Consider the following 13,807-nt stretch of genomic DNA (forward strand, 5'->3'; position numbering starts at 1 on the left):
ATATGTTGTGGTATGTACATTGTTTGCAGTTAAGCTACTCAATTAACTCCAGTAACAGTTGGACAGGAATGCTGGAACTACATGGAATTCTGGTATTAATTTCTAGATAGTGTTTCTTAGAAGGCATGCACAGTAGTATACAAATACTCCCTCAGAGTACATTGTGTGTTCTAAATGCTTCCTTATAGTCAGGAAAAATTAATTCAAAGGCTAGATTATCTATTGTGAGAGAAACTAATCTGTGGTGCATACAAGTAATTTGGTACTTCGAATTGTTTCCCAAAGAGTGGAGTGAATACGTGAGCAATAGCCATGATGCCATGGCAAACTCTAGTGTGCCTGCATTTCAGATTGAACTTCAGGGAAAAAATTATTCTGCAAACATACAGAAATAGATGCACTCATGATCAGGGACAGTGGGCTGCATCAGTAAGGGGAAGTTAGCAGCTCAAAACAAAAATCTGCACTAACCTTGCAGATTCTTTTGTGGTTTAACTTCTCTAGACTATAAGCCTGTGATTCTTGGTATTTAAATAATTTCTAGCTACTATATGTGACTGTGTCACAGCATCTCTTCAGACTTGCTGCATTTTTTTATTATGACCACAAACCTTAATGATGGCCCTGTGCCTGTAATTGTGTAGCACAAAGTCTTTTTGAAGGCATCATCACCCCTGCGGGGATGGGCAAACCATGGCACAAACCAAAGTGTGCCACATGCTTTCACTTGCCTAAGGTCATGCAGCCAGCAAGTTCCAGATTGCAAACAGCCTTTTCTGAGAGCAGAGCTTCTTGTTAATTTCATATGGCTTCATTAATTTGCAGCAGTCAGTCTCTGACCCCAGCAAAAAAAAAAAAAAAAAAAAAAAAAAAAAATCCTTTTCTCCAAGCATAATGCCCATTTAAAAGGAAGTGGAAATAAACTGGCTTTCTTCGGACTGAATAAGTGTGTCTGGGGTTTTTTTCAGGATTTATTAGTCCCCCTTGTTAAAGAAGGGTTTAAGTCCTAATTCTGTGAAAATCAAGAGGATTTTTTTTCCTTAAGGCCTGAACGTCTGTTGTCTATCCAGCTTGGAGGTGTTCATAGTCTTCACTAATTTTCTACTGATAACTTGGCTGTAACTGCTAAGTTACAGCCTTTTCTTTAACAGAGGATCTTCTGACTGTGCTTTCTTGAGAGTGTATAGCAGAAATTGAATTCATTTAAGAAATTCATTTTGAAATTATATTTAGCTGTAAACTGACATCTCCTATGTATAGGATGCTTTACCCTAGGGAGCATTTAATCTCCAACATTTTTGGAGAAAATGTCTGGGGAATATCTGAGTATTAGTTTTGTGCTGTAAGAAAATATTATAGTAGTTCTACTAATTCATCTTAGTGGGAACAAACAGACTTAGAAACTTAATGTGTTTTTTTCAAGGCTAATTTTAACTTAGTTTATTGCCTCAATGAACTTGAACAGGACAAAAGAACAAAAATAAACTCAAGCAAGAAATAAACTGGAGTTTCAAAGTAACCTAGAGAATGTTCCCCAAGACAGAATTAGGAATCAAACCTCACATCCAACTTCAGCATCTCAACCTGTTATTAGTTTCATAGAGTCCAGAGGACAGGCTATGCAAATGATAGAATAATTCAGTGGATTGGGTTGAAAGGCACTATGCTGTTCCCATCCCTCTGCCATGGGCAGGGAAACCTTCCGCTAGATCAGGTTGCTCAAAGCCCCATCCAGCCCGGCCTTGAACGCTTTCAGGGATGGGACAGCCACAAGTTCTTGAGACAACTTGTTCCAGTGCCTCACCACTTTCACGGTGAAGAATTTCTTCCTAATATCCAAACTGCTCTCAGTTCAATGCCACTCCCCCCTGTCCTGTTGCTACAAACCCTTGTGATCACCTCCTCTCCAGCTTTCTTGTGGCCCCCTTCAGTTACTAAAAGGCTGCAATAAGATCACCCCAGAGCTTTGCCTTTTCCAAGCTGAACAATCCCAGTTCTCTCAGCCTCACTTCTGCTCTTCTACCTGCTCTGGTGTTATCCTTTTTCTAGCAAAAGTCTCATCTGCCCTAAAGCCATAACAACTGTGAAGGTCTTCTGGTCTTTGCCACCCATTGCCACCCACAGCCACCTTCTGTCTCAGCTTCCAGTGTCTCCTGACCACTTTCCACTGCACGGTATCACTCTGTGGTGACAGCAGCTTTTGTGGCACACCCCTGTTTTAGCCCACCAAAATGTAGGCTGTGGACGTAAGGTCACATGAAATCACAATTCAGTGATTTGCAGTCTTCAAAGCTGAGTTTCACAGGCACAGGGAAAGGAGATCACCGGCTACATTTGCCATGCTGATGAGAACAAACAAGTTTTTTTCTGTAGGATTGTTAGGTCCTGTTTGCCATACAAAGCACAGGATTTTGATTAAAAGATAAAGTTTTATAGTCTCTATTTCCTCTAGTTTTCCACCAGCTTAAATAGTTCATGAATCTCTCTCTCATCTCTGGACTTTGGAACGAAATGAGATAGGAAATACAAACTTCTCCAAATACCACTGCAAAAAATCCATTCTTTCACTCAGTGTGACTTCTCCAGTCAAATCCTTTTGCTTCTCTCTCTGACCTTGCTTCAGCACAGCATAGCCTCCATCCCATCTATATTTGTCCTCCTTTATTCCCTTTTCTCTGCACAACCAGTTAATTCTACCAATCCCTTTAAATCTTCTTTTCTTCTTTCCAGCTATGTCATCCTACCTGGACCAATCCCCAGGCTAAAAACCAACCAATCAAAACAACCAAACCTGAAACACACTAATTTTTACAAGACACGACAAAAACCCAAACAAACAAAAAACCAAACCCCACCCCAATAACAACCATCCACAAAGTGAAGGGAGGAAAAAAACCCAAACTGAACCACCACACAGGATTTTTCTCACACAGAATTTCTTGCCTATAATGCTGTTTATAGAAAAGTATGTTTAAGTGTGGCTGTGATCTATGCGTGTTTTAAACAAAAATATGGCAATGTGGACAAAATGATGCAGTGTAATCTTGAAAATATCAAGAGATGCCCTGCTTTAATCTCTGCACGTGGACAGCAGTGTAAGGGTGTCATCTGTTCACAAGATCAGCTGTGCTTATACAGTACCTATGGCTTTATTCTACTTGTGGTGGCAAAATTTTGAAGTCATTGGCACGGCTTATTCTACCACTGCTTCATATGCACACTGTTCCAAAGAAAATAAGGCCTTGTAGTGACACTGTAGTTCTGCCAAAGTAACTGTCCAGAGTAGGAGCATTTGTCAGCCATTGCAATCACAAATGGCACCATCCTTGGCCTGCAACTGTCAGTTATTCAGCAAAAGTGAGTAATTTAGATTTGATCTAATGACATAGGTTTTTGAGGGTTTTTTGGTAAAATAAAAAATTATCAAGAGCCAAGCAAATAACCAAGTAAATTCATTTTCATGGCCAACACTCCAGCAAACGTGGCACAACTATTTTTTTGCCATTAGTTACCCTATACAGGTGTGTAGACTGCTAGATATTAAATCATAATATGATCTTGCAGGTACCCAGTGATATGTTGATTCCAGAACAAAACAGTGTTATGTTTTCTAGAGTCATTCAAAACCTACGTACTGCACAGGACATTAAAATGTGATAGATACTTTGCTTTTGGAAGGCAAATATGACAATCATAAATCATGGCAAAAAAGACCCACTGGAAAACCATATTAGTTTATATGCTCAGCAGACAAGAGAATTGAAAAATTGATGGAAAACAGTGGCTAAAAGGGACAGTGTTTGCTCATTTGGCTCTAGGACATCATCTTAGATTTTTGGTAAACTGTAAGAGAATGTAACGTAAATATGTTTGGTTTGTGCTAGCCATAATAAATTAGTGAGCAGTAGCAGAAGTTGAAAATTCTGTTAGCATCTTTATCCTAATTGGTTCATACATATATTTTGAACAGTTTCTTTTCCAGGCATAAGCAAAGCCAGATGTGCAATGCTACAAGTTTATGACCTCAACATAAATTACTACACAGTAAATACATTAGAAAGAATTGAAATGATGAATCCTGAAGAAATAATATGAAAAATATGAGTATATGTTTTTCAAGCTTAATTCAAGGGGAAACTGGGTGAAGTTAGCTATTAATACAAGAGGCTATACCATGCGGCTAAATGTTTCCCTCCTATCTTAAAATATGGATGCTGTAGCATCTCTGTAAGAAGCACAGAGGCAACAAAGTGCTACTGAAGCTGTAGCTACATTGCAGTTGAATTTGGCATAAGCCTGAGCTGCTGCCAAAGGAGCAGGTCCCTTTCTCCCACCCTCCCAATGCCCCTGCTCACCCTGCCCCTCTCTGCCCTCTCACTGGCACCAGGGTTCCAGTGACCATGTGACAGAGCTGGATCTGATCCTGCTGGTATCTAAATTGGCAAAAGAAAAAAGGAGTGTCCCAGCTGGAAATCCCGTGATTCATCATAGCTGGGGAAGCACCAGGGCGGAGAAGAGCAGAATTTCCCCTTTCGGTGGCAGCCTGTGTGGGCTCCATTACACCGATACAGGAACCAGCTAGGGAATTTCTCCAGAGTTTTAACAAAATTTGATTAGCTTCAGAACAAAACAAGCAAAACTGATTCATGAGTAGCCTCCGTTAGGTCCCTGTCAGTGCCACCCCACATCTATGATGGGTATAATGCTTCTGTAGCTTGAGCAAGAACACTTTCAGCACAAGTCCAGCAGTGTTTTTCAATGGTAATATTCTGCGTCCATACCAGATCCTGTCTTTATTCATTTCCCTACAATGCCTTTCTGCTTCCGCTTCTTATTGAAATATAAAAGCCACTTAATTCTTTTAAATTTCTGCCCTTGTTCTTCTTCAGTGACCAGGCTGTAGGGTACTAATCCTTTAGGGAACTACAGCATTCACTTAATTTTAACTGGAATTGTATTTTAGAGTAGACTGATGTGTTGAGCTTCCTTCTGCTGCTTGAAAACCTTCCAGAAAAGTGGAGTAAATCTTGGGAGTGTGGCTTCTTTGTGTGTTTTTTTGTTTGTTTGTTTTATAATGCATTAACTTATATCCAGAGAGGTGGTGCAAAAAAGAGATCAATAAACCAAAAAAAGAGGCTCAAAACAGAGCAGGTCAGTTACAGAACATAAAACATACTTTGCCTTTTTATGTCAAGAAGTGACATGTAATATTCATTTACATATAATATCTAAATATTTTCTGTATTCCTTACAGTGTCACTGTTATAGTTGGGATAAAAAGGAGAGCAATCTTCATAAGAGGGAAGAGGTGTCCAAATCGTTGAGTTTTTGGTCGTTTGTTCGTTTCCAGGCAAATTCACATGCTTAGCATTGGAAACCTAGAATGGGTTCTTTCAATATGCAGAACTCCCAATGACCCCAAGGTACTTACACTCTTTACTTTCACACTAGGCATGATTTCTGTCAAGAATGTATTATCCCTTTACAAGCTGCATTTTTTATTTACTCAGTGAATATTAGAACTTACCAGTACAAGGAGGATTGATAGCTTTTTTGTAAAGATTACGTAGAGGACAAATGAAGATGAAAAATATAATCAATATTTAGCCTTTCTGAGCTTCTGTGTGTACCATAAAAACACGCACCTGCTCTAACCATGGGGTTTGCCTTTAGGCAAAATAATGGATGATTCTAAAGGGAGCAGAATAGGATGTTTCTGAGACTAAAAAATCAACACTCTTGTCAAAATGAATATAAACTATTGTCATTTCCCCTTGCAAATCTCCCAAACATGGATGAAAACAATTCCTTGTTCCTTTTAGACAGGTAGCTGTAATTGACTTCTCCCGATAAGCAAACCTCTTTGAACTTTTCTTCACAGCTTTGAGATAGCTTGAGAGATAAAGATCAAAGGCTCAGTGCCTCGAATGGATGGTTAGGTGCCACAGGTTACCACCTCCAGCTCCAAACTTCCTCTTCTCCCACCCATTGTCTTTGAGGCATAAACTGATAAGTAATATGAAAATACATCTAAGGAAGACACCCAGTTCACCAGAATCCATGTTCTTCCACAAAGACCATGGCAGGAGCATTGCTTTCATGGAAGTCTGCCATACGAAAGGTTCTAGTTTGTTAATGCAGTTTGAGAAGATATTTCAACATAAGAGCTTCATGCTTTTCAAAATTTCAAGTGGTACTTTTACAAAGCTCCTTTTGGGTAAGGAGAACCTGCTTACCAAAAGGAGACTCGTCCCCAAAAGGAAGGACTCTTCCCCTTTGTCCAGAAACAATAACTTTCTTTCTTAATTTGGTCACCTGCATATCAGTTTATAAAACTGAAGGATAATAGAAACACAAAACAAAGACCAGCTGGGGAGAAGGTGGTGGAATAATTGTGCTGTGAGAAGTCATAAAGGAGGGGTCTGGGCATACTGTTCTTTCTTTAATTTCATATTTTAATGTGGGGATTTTTTAATTAACAGAGGTAGCTGTAATAATTTTTAGTTTTCTGCTCTTTGCATTTTGGCTTTTATCTTCTAATTACTTAGCTTTTATTCTCCAGATTTTATTATGCACTTTCTTGCTTTATGTTTTGTGGTTCTTTCCTGTAAAACTTTATAACTGAGGCAAGCAGGTATTTTTGGAGTTTTTTTTGTTTTAAGTCTAAATTTACACTTACTAAATCCCATTCTAGGTTTCTAATGCCAAATATTTAAGTTCGCCTGAAAAAGAATTCAACAAACAAACAAAAACTCTGAAAAACAACAAATTTTTGTTTTACTGTGATCTGCCTTTCTTAAGCCGAAAGTGAGTGCTACACCTACCCGCAGTCTTCTTTTAAGTGAATGGACATAGTAATCTTCAGAAAATGTGACTTTCTAGGCACAGAACTACAGGTTGTCCTGTCAGTGAGAAACGGATGTTTTCAAAAAAGGCATAAGAGCTTCAATTGACATTGTTTTTGTCTGATTTACAGTGTGTTTATTTTTAAAATTGTTTTTACTATTAAAACCGATTCAAGTTAAAGACCTAACTGATGTGAGGAGGAGGAGAGGGAACATACAGGTCCCTTAATGTGTCAATATTGCTTGCTTGTAAAGCTGCCCTAGCAAACTGTCAATATATCGTTCAAAATTCTGCTCTTCTTTAACTGAAGGAACTGGTTTGTGACTATTGGTGGGGATTTTTGAATAGGCAAAACAGGTAATTTAGACAGTCCTGTAAAGACCAGAAATGTAAGAAGGTATAATTTTCATCCCCCGGGTAAACAGAAATAGGAATGCTTGTAATATAGAGAATTTCCTGTAAATAATTTAAAATTAGTTTTTGTTTTGCTACAGCTCCTCACTGATGCTGCAGTCAGCCCTGTTTCCAAAAACATTAGCAAGACCCCTCTCAGCTACAGGTGCTGACAGCCAGACACCCTGAAGCAATTGTGTCCCTCTGCCCAGTCCAGAGACCCTGCAAAATACTCTTGCAACGGGCTGTCGCTGCCCAGGTGACACAGGCACAGATAAAACAGTGGCAGCCAGCTGCAGTGAAGGGGCAAAAACTGGGTTTGCTGCGCACCAGTGGGTGAACTGGTGCACACGGGAGATCCCTCCCTGTTTGCAGGAGCAGGGACGGGTCATGACCGCTGGGGCGCCAGTCATGCTGACTGCTCTGAGCCTTAATACACTAACCTGCGGAATACGTATTGGTAAATGTCTTCACAGATTTATAATACCCATAAATACAATTTCTCAAAAACTAGTCTAAATGGTGGGAGAATTCCATATTATACGAATCTGTCTGAAATTAAGACAGACTTCTCTTTCTCAAGTCTAGGGACTCTCTACCTCATCTCACATCTGAGATGAAAACTTGTTACACACTTTATTCTTCATTTTTCTCTTTAAAAACTATTTTACCTTTGGAAAGCTTTTGTAGGATAGCGTGTATGCAAAAGAGCCAAAGGCTTCCAGGTGATGCTCGAAGGTGGGGATGTGTCACAGGACAGGTCTACCCATCGTCCTCACTTCATCTCACATTCCTCCTAAGCTGAGCTGTGACCAGATCAAAGAGGGGGTGCGTTTGTTTCATTTTGTTTTATCTCCAGGCAGCTCTGCTAGTCCTTGACTGCAGCAAGGTATTTTGTCACACAGCAAATCCTTCTTTCAGGATGTGTGGTATTTACAGTGCTATTTACAGCTTCCCACCTTCCTTCGCGTGTGTATCACAGCTAGTGACCCCTTTGGCAATAGATCTGATAATTCTGAATCACTGGAGTTTTTAGCTACAAAAATAGCGACAAAAGGGTTAAAAACTGTTTTGGTTAAGGTTTCTGTCTTTTTTTGTTATTCCTTCCAACATGTAGAATTTCTATTATATTTGTAAAAAAGCCTAAAACTTTTTAGGAAAAGCTACAGTCAAGACTTCCAAACTTACTATCTACAGAACTTTGAAAATCTCTTGTGTGCCATGAGATCCTGAGCAAAGGGTCCCATCCAGTCTATACAAGTTACAATTAAAATGGATCTCAAAATATCTATTGCTGAAATGTGTTTTCAAAAATTAGCAGCAGCACAGACTGCACCTTTGTCTGCAAACCTAATTTTGCATAAAAAGATCCCAAGCAGGTTTAACGAAGAGTTGGAGCTTGTAGTTAAAGAAGGAACTTTAAGTTTTACCTCTTGATTATCTTTAATTATATGCAATGCAAAGTAAGACAAGCATTACTCATTATTTTTATTTACAGTGCTAGCTGATGGAGGTCCTTGAGTGTTTCTAGTATCTGCTCATCCCAAGAGAACACTAGAGAACAAACATTAGTCGGTAATGAGGTCCTGACTCAGACGTGTCGGGAAGAGGTTGTAGTTATGACACAAGGGCTGCCTGTACTGGGCCATGGGAGCCCCCATTTCCTGGGCACTCTCAGGACTGCTGCTCTGGTAAGGTCCTCTCACAACAGACCCCTTTAAGTGGAGTATAATCAAGTATTTGAGAGCCATTCAACTAGTATTTCAGTGCTAGTCAGATATGTAGATTCAGTCAAAACTTTAGGTGTATAAGCGCCCTTCTGTGCTTCACTTTCCTCATCGCTCTGGAATGGCCTTTGGGCTTGGGATGGAGTGCCTTAAGATTTGGAGAATCCTCTTGCCGAAGAGTTTTCTTTCTGCCTCTCATCTTTTCTTGTGTCTCTCTAAGATCATGGATCAACAGACAGCTCTAAACCTTTTCAGTTGTTGCCTTTTATATGGCCTGGCACATGAAGAAATTTCAGCCTCCAGCTAACTGGGCAGACTGGTTTTTGCAGCTCATTCAACTCTGTGGGTCAAAGGGGATTCCACTTGAACTGGAGATCAGCTGTGCTTGATGACTTCCTACACTTCCCACTTAGTGCACTTAACTGCTTAGTGTCACAGGCTTCGGACAAGTTAAATTCTCCAGAGGCAGCAAACAAGTATTTTAACAACTCCTAAAAGAGCTACGTAACTTTAAAAACTGAAAAAGTTCACACTAATGCATATTAGGTACACTCTAATTTATCAAGGCTGTCATTGGAAATCTAAATGCCTCCAGAAAAAGAATAAGGAATAAGAAACACAGATTTTTAAGAACTTTGACTATGCAAAAAATGGGAATGTTTTCTTATCAGTCGATCTGCATGGAAAAAATATCATAATAGCACAGGTGCATGTGATTTCCTAATTTTAATGCACTATTTTTAATAGAAATATGTAATAAAATTATATTTTAAACTATAGCCTTATTGAAGACTCATGGAATATCCATGATGCTCTAATCGATTCACCTAAATATGATCAAGTGAAAAGCAAATTAATTCAGGTGCTTGTACTTACCAGTTTTGTGTTGGATCTTATTTGCATGAGTGTGTGAAGATTTTTTAGCAAATAAATGGCAATATAGAACAAAACCAGTAATGTGAAAAAAGTCCACCTTTTTTCAAAATAAAGTAATAATTTTGCTAATGTAAAGATATTAGTGTCAGTGATGTGTAATAAGCAATTTTCAGATAGAAATCTACAATTAGATTTTTGTTGGTGAGTCCTATCTCTGATAAACAACAAAAGAAATGTAACTGGTGCTGACATCCATCCCTTATTGAAGTCTGGCAAGCCTTTTGGAAAGAAACACGAACACTTGCAACCATTCTCCTCAAACTAGAACAAAACCATTTAGACCTCCTCTCATTCTTTTCATTCCTCATTACTTTTCATTTATAGACACTGCCAGGTGCCAGCTGAGGCACAACACTGAAACAGCAAACTGCAGATGATTGCTATTTCTGATGTTTCAAGCAGAACCAGAATCTGTTAAGAAAAAAACCCTAACAAATACAACAGAGAAGCAAAAGTTCTTCTGCGCTTTTCACCTCAGATTTAATGTATCTGGTTAGTTTAGATAATAATCCAAGCTACTCTTATAGGTGTAGTACATTTTTACTGGAAATTCTGGAGCATTTTGCTGTACACCTGTTTCTCATAACTATAAGGAATTCATTTCTTTATATTAGCAGGTAACACTGTATCCTTTTGCTGTAAATTAATAGTTTGAGTTTTCAGCAAGAGTTAAAGATGTACTTGTGAATTATTCATCCATTATTCTCATTATATTTAAGTGTCCCATCTATGGTCAGAAATCAGAGGGCATCACCATTATAGCTTTGCAGTGTTGTAAAGTCAGTTCTAGATAAAATGTTAACATTTAAATACTCTAAGCTATCAATTTAGGTAAGGATTTCTTTTTTCCTGGGGCACTTACTCTTAAATTGATTGTTTATACCATACTTAATTGTATTTAGAAGAGGGATAACAGAAATAATGCTAAAGAGCTCTTAAAAAGGAGGGAAAACTTCATGCACAAATGATTTAACAATTAAACTACTTATTGAAGCTATATTGAGCATATTTTTCTTAATTTATGTTCATGACTGTTCAACCACTTGGTAATTTAATGCTGGCTTTGTTTAATATCCTACAGGAAGCTTCAAAAGATGGTGCATGACATCAAGAAAAATGAAAGTGGGATAATAAACAAGTTCAAAAAGTAAGTTTGCAATGCCAATCCCTGGTTTTATCAATGTGGGGAGTTTGGATTACAAGCACAGTGGTGTGTAGTACATTAGTGACGGGACCATGTCATTCCAGAGGGATGTACTTCAGTGCATGGGAAGAGCTTCAGTTCAGACTGCAACCTGCAGAATTGTCATCAGTATTAAGACTATCATAAAGGAGTTGCAGAACTGGAGTCCAATGATAGGTTGTGTTTGTAGCCTTGAAATAACAGTATTTGAGTGAAGAGCCTTTTTTTTTTGAATGTTGACTGGGAATGGTCATTGTTTATTGTTTGCATGTATGCCTTTCTCCTTAGGCAACTGTTTAGGCTTCCTGCTGCAATTAAGTTGAATTTGAGCTCCACCTTGAACCAACTGGTCAGACATCATACTTAAAATTCCCATAAAAATGCGAAATCCTCTTGTGTTTTAGTCTCATAAAACAAATTCCAGCATTACCTAGCACCCTTATTCTACTAAGATGTGCTGAACAACATGAAGATTGTGTCATGTGCGTGAAAGTATCATAAAATATTCATATGTATTTATACATAGAAAGAAATTCCAGTAATTTTGCATCCTTGTCAAGTGAATACACTATTCACTGTTTCCAGCCAAACATCTATTTAAAGCAATTAGCTATTTAGCACACTTTTCTTAATGCAACAGCTCATTTGCATTGAAGTTCCATTTGGATGTGATTTTCTCATTCAGATGTGTTTCTTTACATGGGTCATTGGCAACAAAAGTATTAAGTACTTTTAGAAGTTAATTACAACACCCTAGCTGCAGTGTTTCCAGAACAACCATAGTAAATTCTAGAAATACAGCTAGCTCTTGTACATAAAAGACACATGGAAACATTGTTTTAAATTGTTTTTAAAGGGAGACTGCGATGGCTCAGTTCAAGGGAAGCAGCTAATTCTCAGTATATACGAAGCCATCAGTCAGCTATTGGCAGCAGCAGTAGGGCCCTGCCTGGTTTGGCTGTGCAAGAGCTCTGGAAAGCCAAGCTGGCCCAGCTCTTGCCCCTGCTGCCAGCCCAGGCAGGGCTGGGGTTTGTGGGGCAGCTGCTGGAGCTGCCAAAGGAGGGGGATGCACTCCCAGGAGCAGCAGGACTGCCCAGCTCTCCTGTTCCCCAGGCAGGAGGAGTAATCTTGGCCTCCAAGCCCTCCTTTGTGCTCTCATTTTCACAGCTGTGTTTCTGCCCACAGACCTTGAGCAGGCTCTGATGGTAAAACACCTGATATATCACGTAGATTTTTGTGATAATATTTTTTTCCTTTACTTATGCTCTTTCCCTCGAAGATTGCTGCAGTTCACAGTTAATCACAGTCACTTGCTATACTTACTTATTTTCATGCGAGCACAAAAGGAGATTTTCCCATAAAATGGCCCTTTTTCAGCTACTTGGAGTTTTAAGTTAATTTGTGTTTCTGATTTTAACACAGTGACCACTGTGTTCACCACCCAGCTAGAAAAAACTGATTTTAATCTGGGACCTGCTCACAGGGAAGAGCTGCTAGGCTGTCTGAGGCTTTTGGTGGGGTTTTGGAAGGGAGGGGGTTAAAGAGGGTTTCTTATAGTTGTTGCTTTTTAATAAAGGGTGGCTTCCTTCTTCACAATAGTTGTTTAACTATAATTAAAAATGTTCCAGTGGACTCAGTTCAAAAGCCTCAGAAAGGAAAGATGACAAAAACAACAGAAGCATCTAAGGTTTATCATTTGAGGCTACAAAGTGTCTCCCATAGTTGCCTGAACATGAATTCTGTTGTTGATCTGATTTGTGTGCCCTTCCTGGAGAGTAAGAGGGGAAGAACAGAAAAGGGAGAAGTAGCATAAACCAAATGTAGCAGAAGCTGGGAAGGCCATCATTAAGTGTCAAAGGTTGCTGCAATAGCAGTGCAATTCTTTGGTTCACTCAAGATAAAATATAAATAAAAGAGCAGACTCATAAAAATCAAAGTATGACTGCAGCACAAAGCTCACATCAGCACTCTCAGTTATAAGAACAGAAACTGAGGTATAAAAACATAATAACCTTTCTGATGTTACTGTGATTCATCTGAGTCATAATATTCCTTTTTGCAGTTATGAAGATCAGAAATTTAGTTTTTAAAAACTGGAGAATTTCTAAGATTTGCACATGACTTCAGAATTCAAGTCTTGAACCCAGCACATAAAAGCATGAGTTGACAGCACTGATAAGGATATGTACAAGAGGTGCTAAGCTTTACAGAATTAGAGCTGGCCGTGTTCCTCACTCTGCAATCTTTGGGGGCTTTTTGTTTGATTGTAGGTTCTTTCTCTAAAACATGGTTATCCAGTTGATCACTACTTCCATTTCAGTTAAAGGATTATTTTATTAAAAGTCAAGGTTCTAAACATGACTGAAGCAGGGAAAGTTTTGTTTAAAAGGGGCTTTGTGTAGCATAGATTCATCCATGTGCTGGGAAAGAAAATCAAAATCAAACCTATTATAAGTAGAAATAATTTTAGAGAATTCGAATAGTGCACTTTCTTATCTGAAGCCTAAAGTTATCACCCAGATGTATGCTGTGAGCCTCTGGTACACAAATTGAAAGAATTATCAAATATTTGTGAAATACATTAGACTTATTAGCAGTATTTGTTAAAACACTTCTGAAATCTGGATTGGCTCTTGATTATGCAGAAATGTAAAAGGTCTTGCATCAAGAATTTTGCTCTCCAGTCTAGTTCATCTGTGGGGTGCAGGTGGGGAGGAATTCA

At 38.7% G+C, this 13,807-nt stretch overlaps 1 protein-coding gene across 6 annotated transcripts in view; it reads left to right on the top strand.

The window, feature by feature from the left end:
- BLNK (B cell linker) overlaps positions 1 to 13,807 on the top strand; it is a 92,010-nt gene that overhangs the window by 51,202 nt on the left and 27,001 nt on the right. For all 6 annotated transcript variants that reach the window (XM_066191158.1, XM_066191156.1, XM_066191155.1 and 3 more), the window contains one exon: positions 10,984 to 11,049. In XM_066191158.1, the coding sequence (XP_066047255.1) occupies positions 10,984 to 11,049 (66 nt within the window). The remainder of the gene's footprint in view (positions 1 to 10,983; positions 11,050 to 13,807) is intronic.

The sequence above is a fragment of the Chamaea fasciata genome, unplaced genomic scaffold (assembly GCF_029207755.1).
Source record: "Chamaea fasciata isolate MVZ Bird 193981 ecotype frontalis unplaced genomic scaffold, bChaFas1.0.hap1 SCAF_9, whole genome shotgun sequence".
In the NCBI taxonomy this organism is placed as follows: domain Eukaryota; kingdom Metazoa; phylum Chordata; class Aves; order Passeriformes; family Sylviidae; genus Chamaea; species Chamaea fasciata.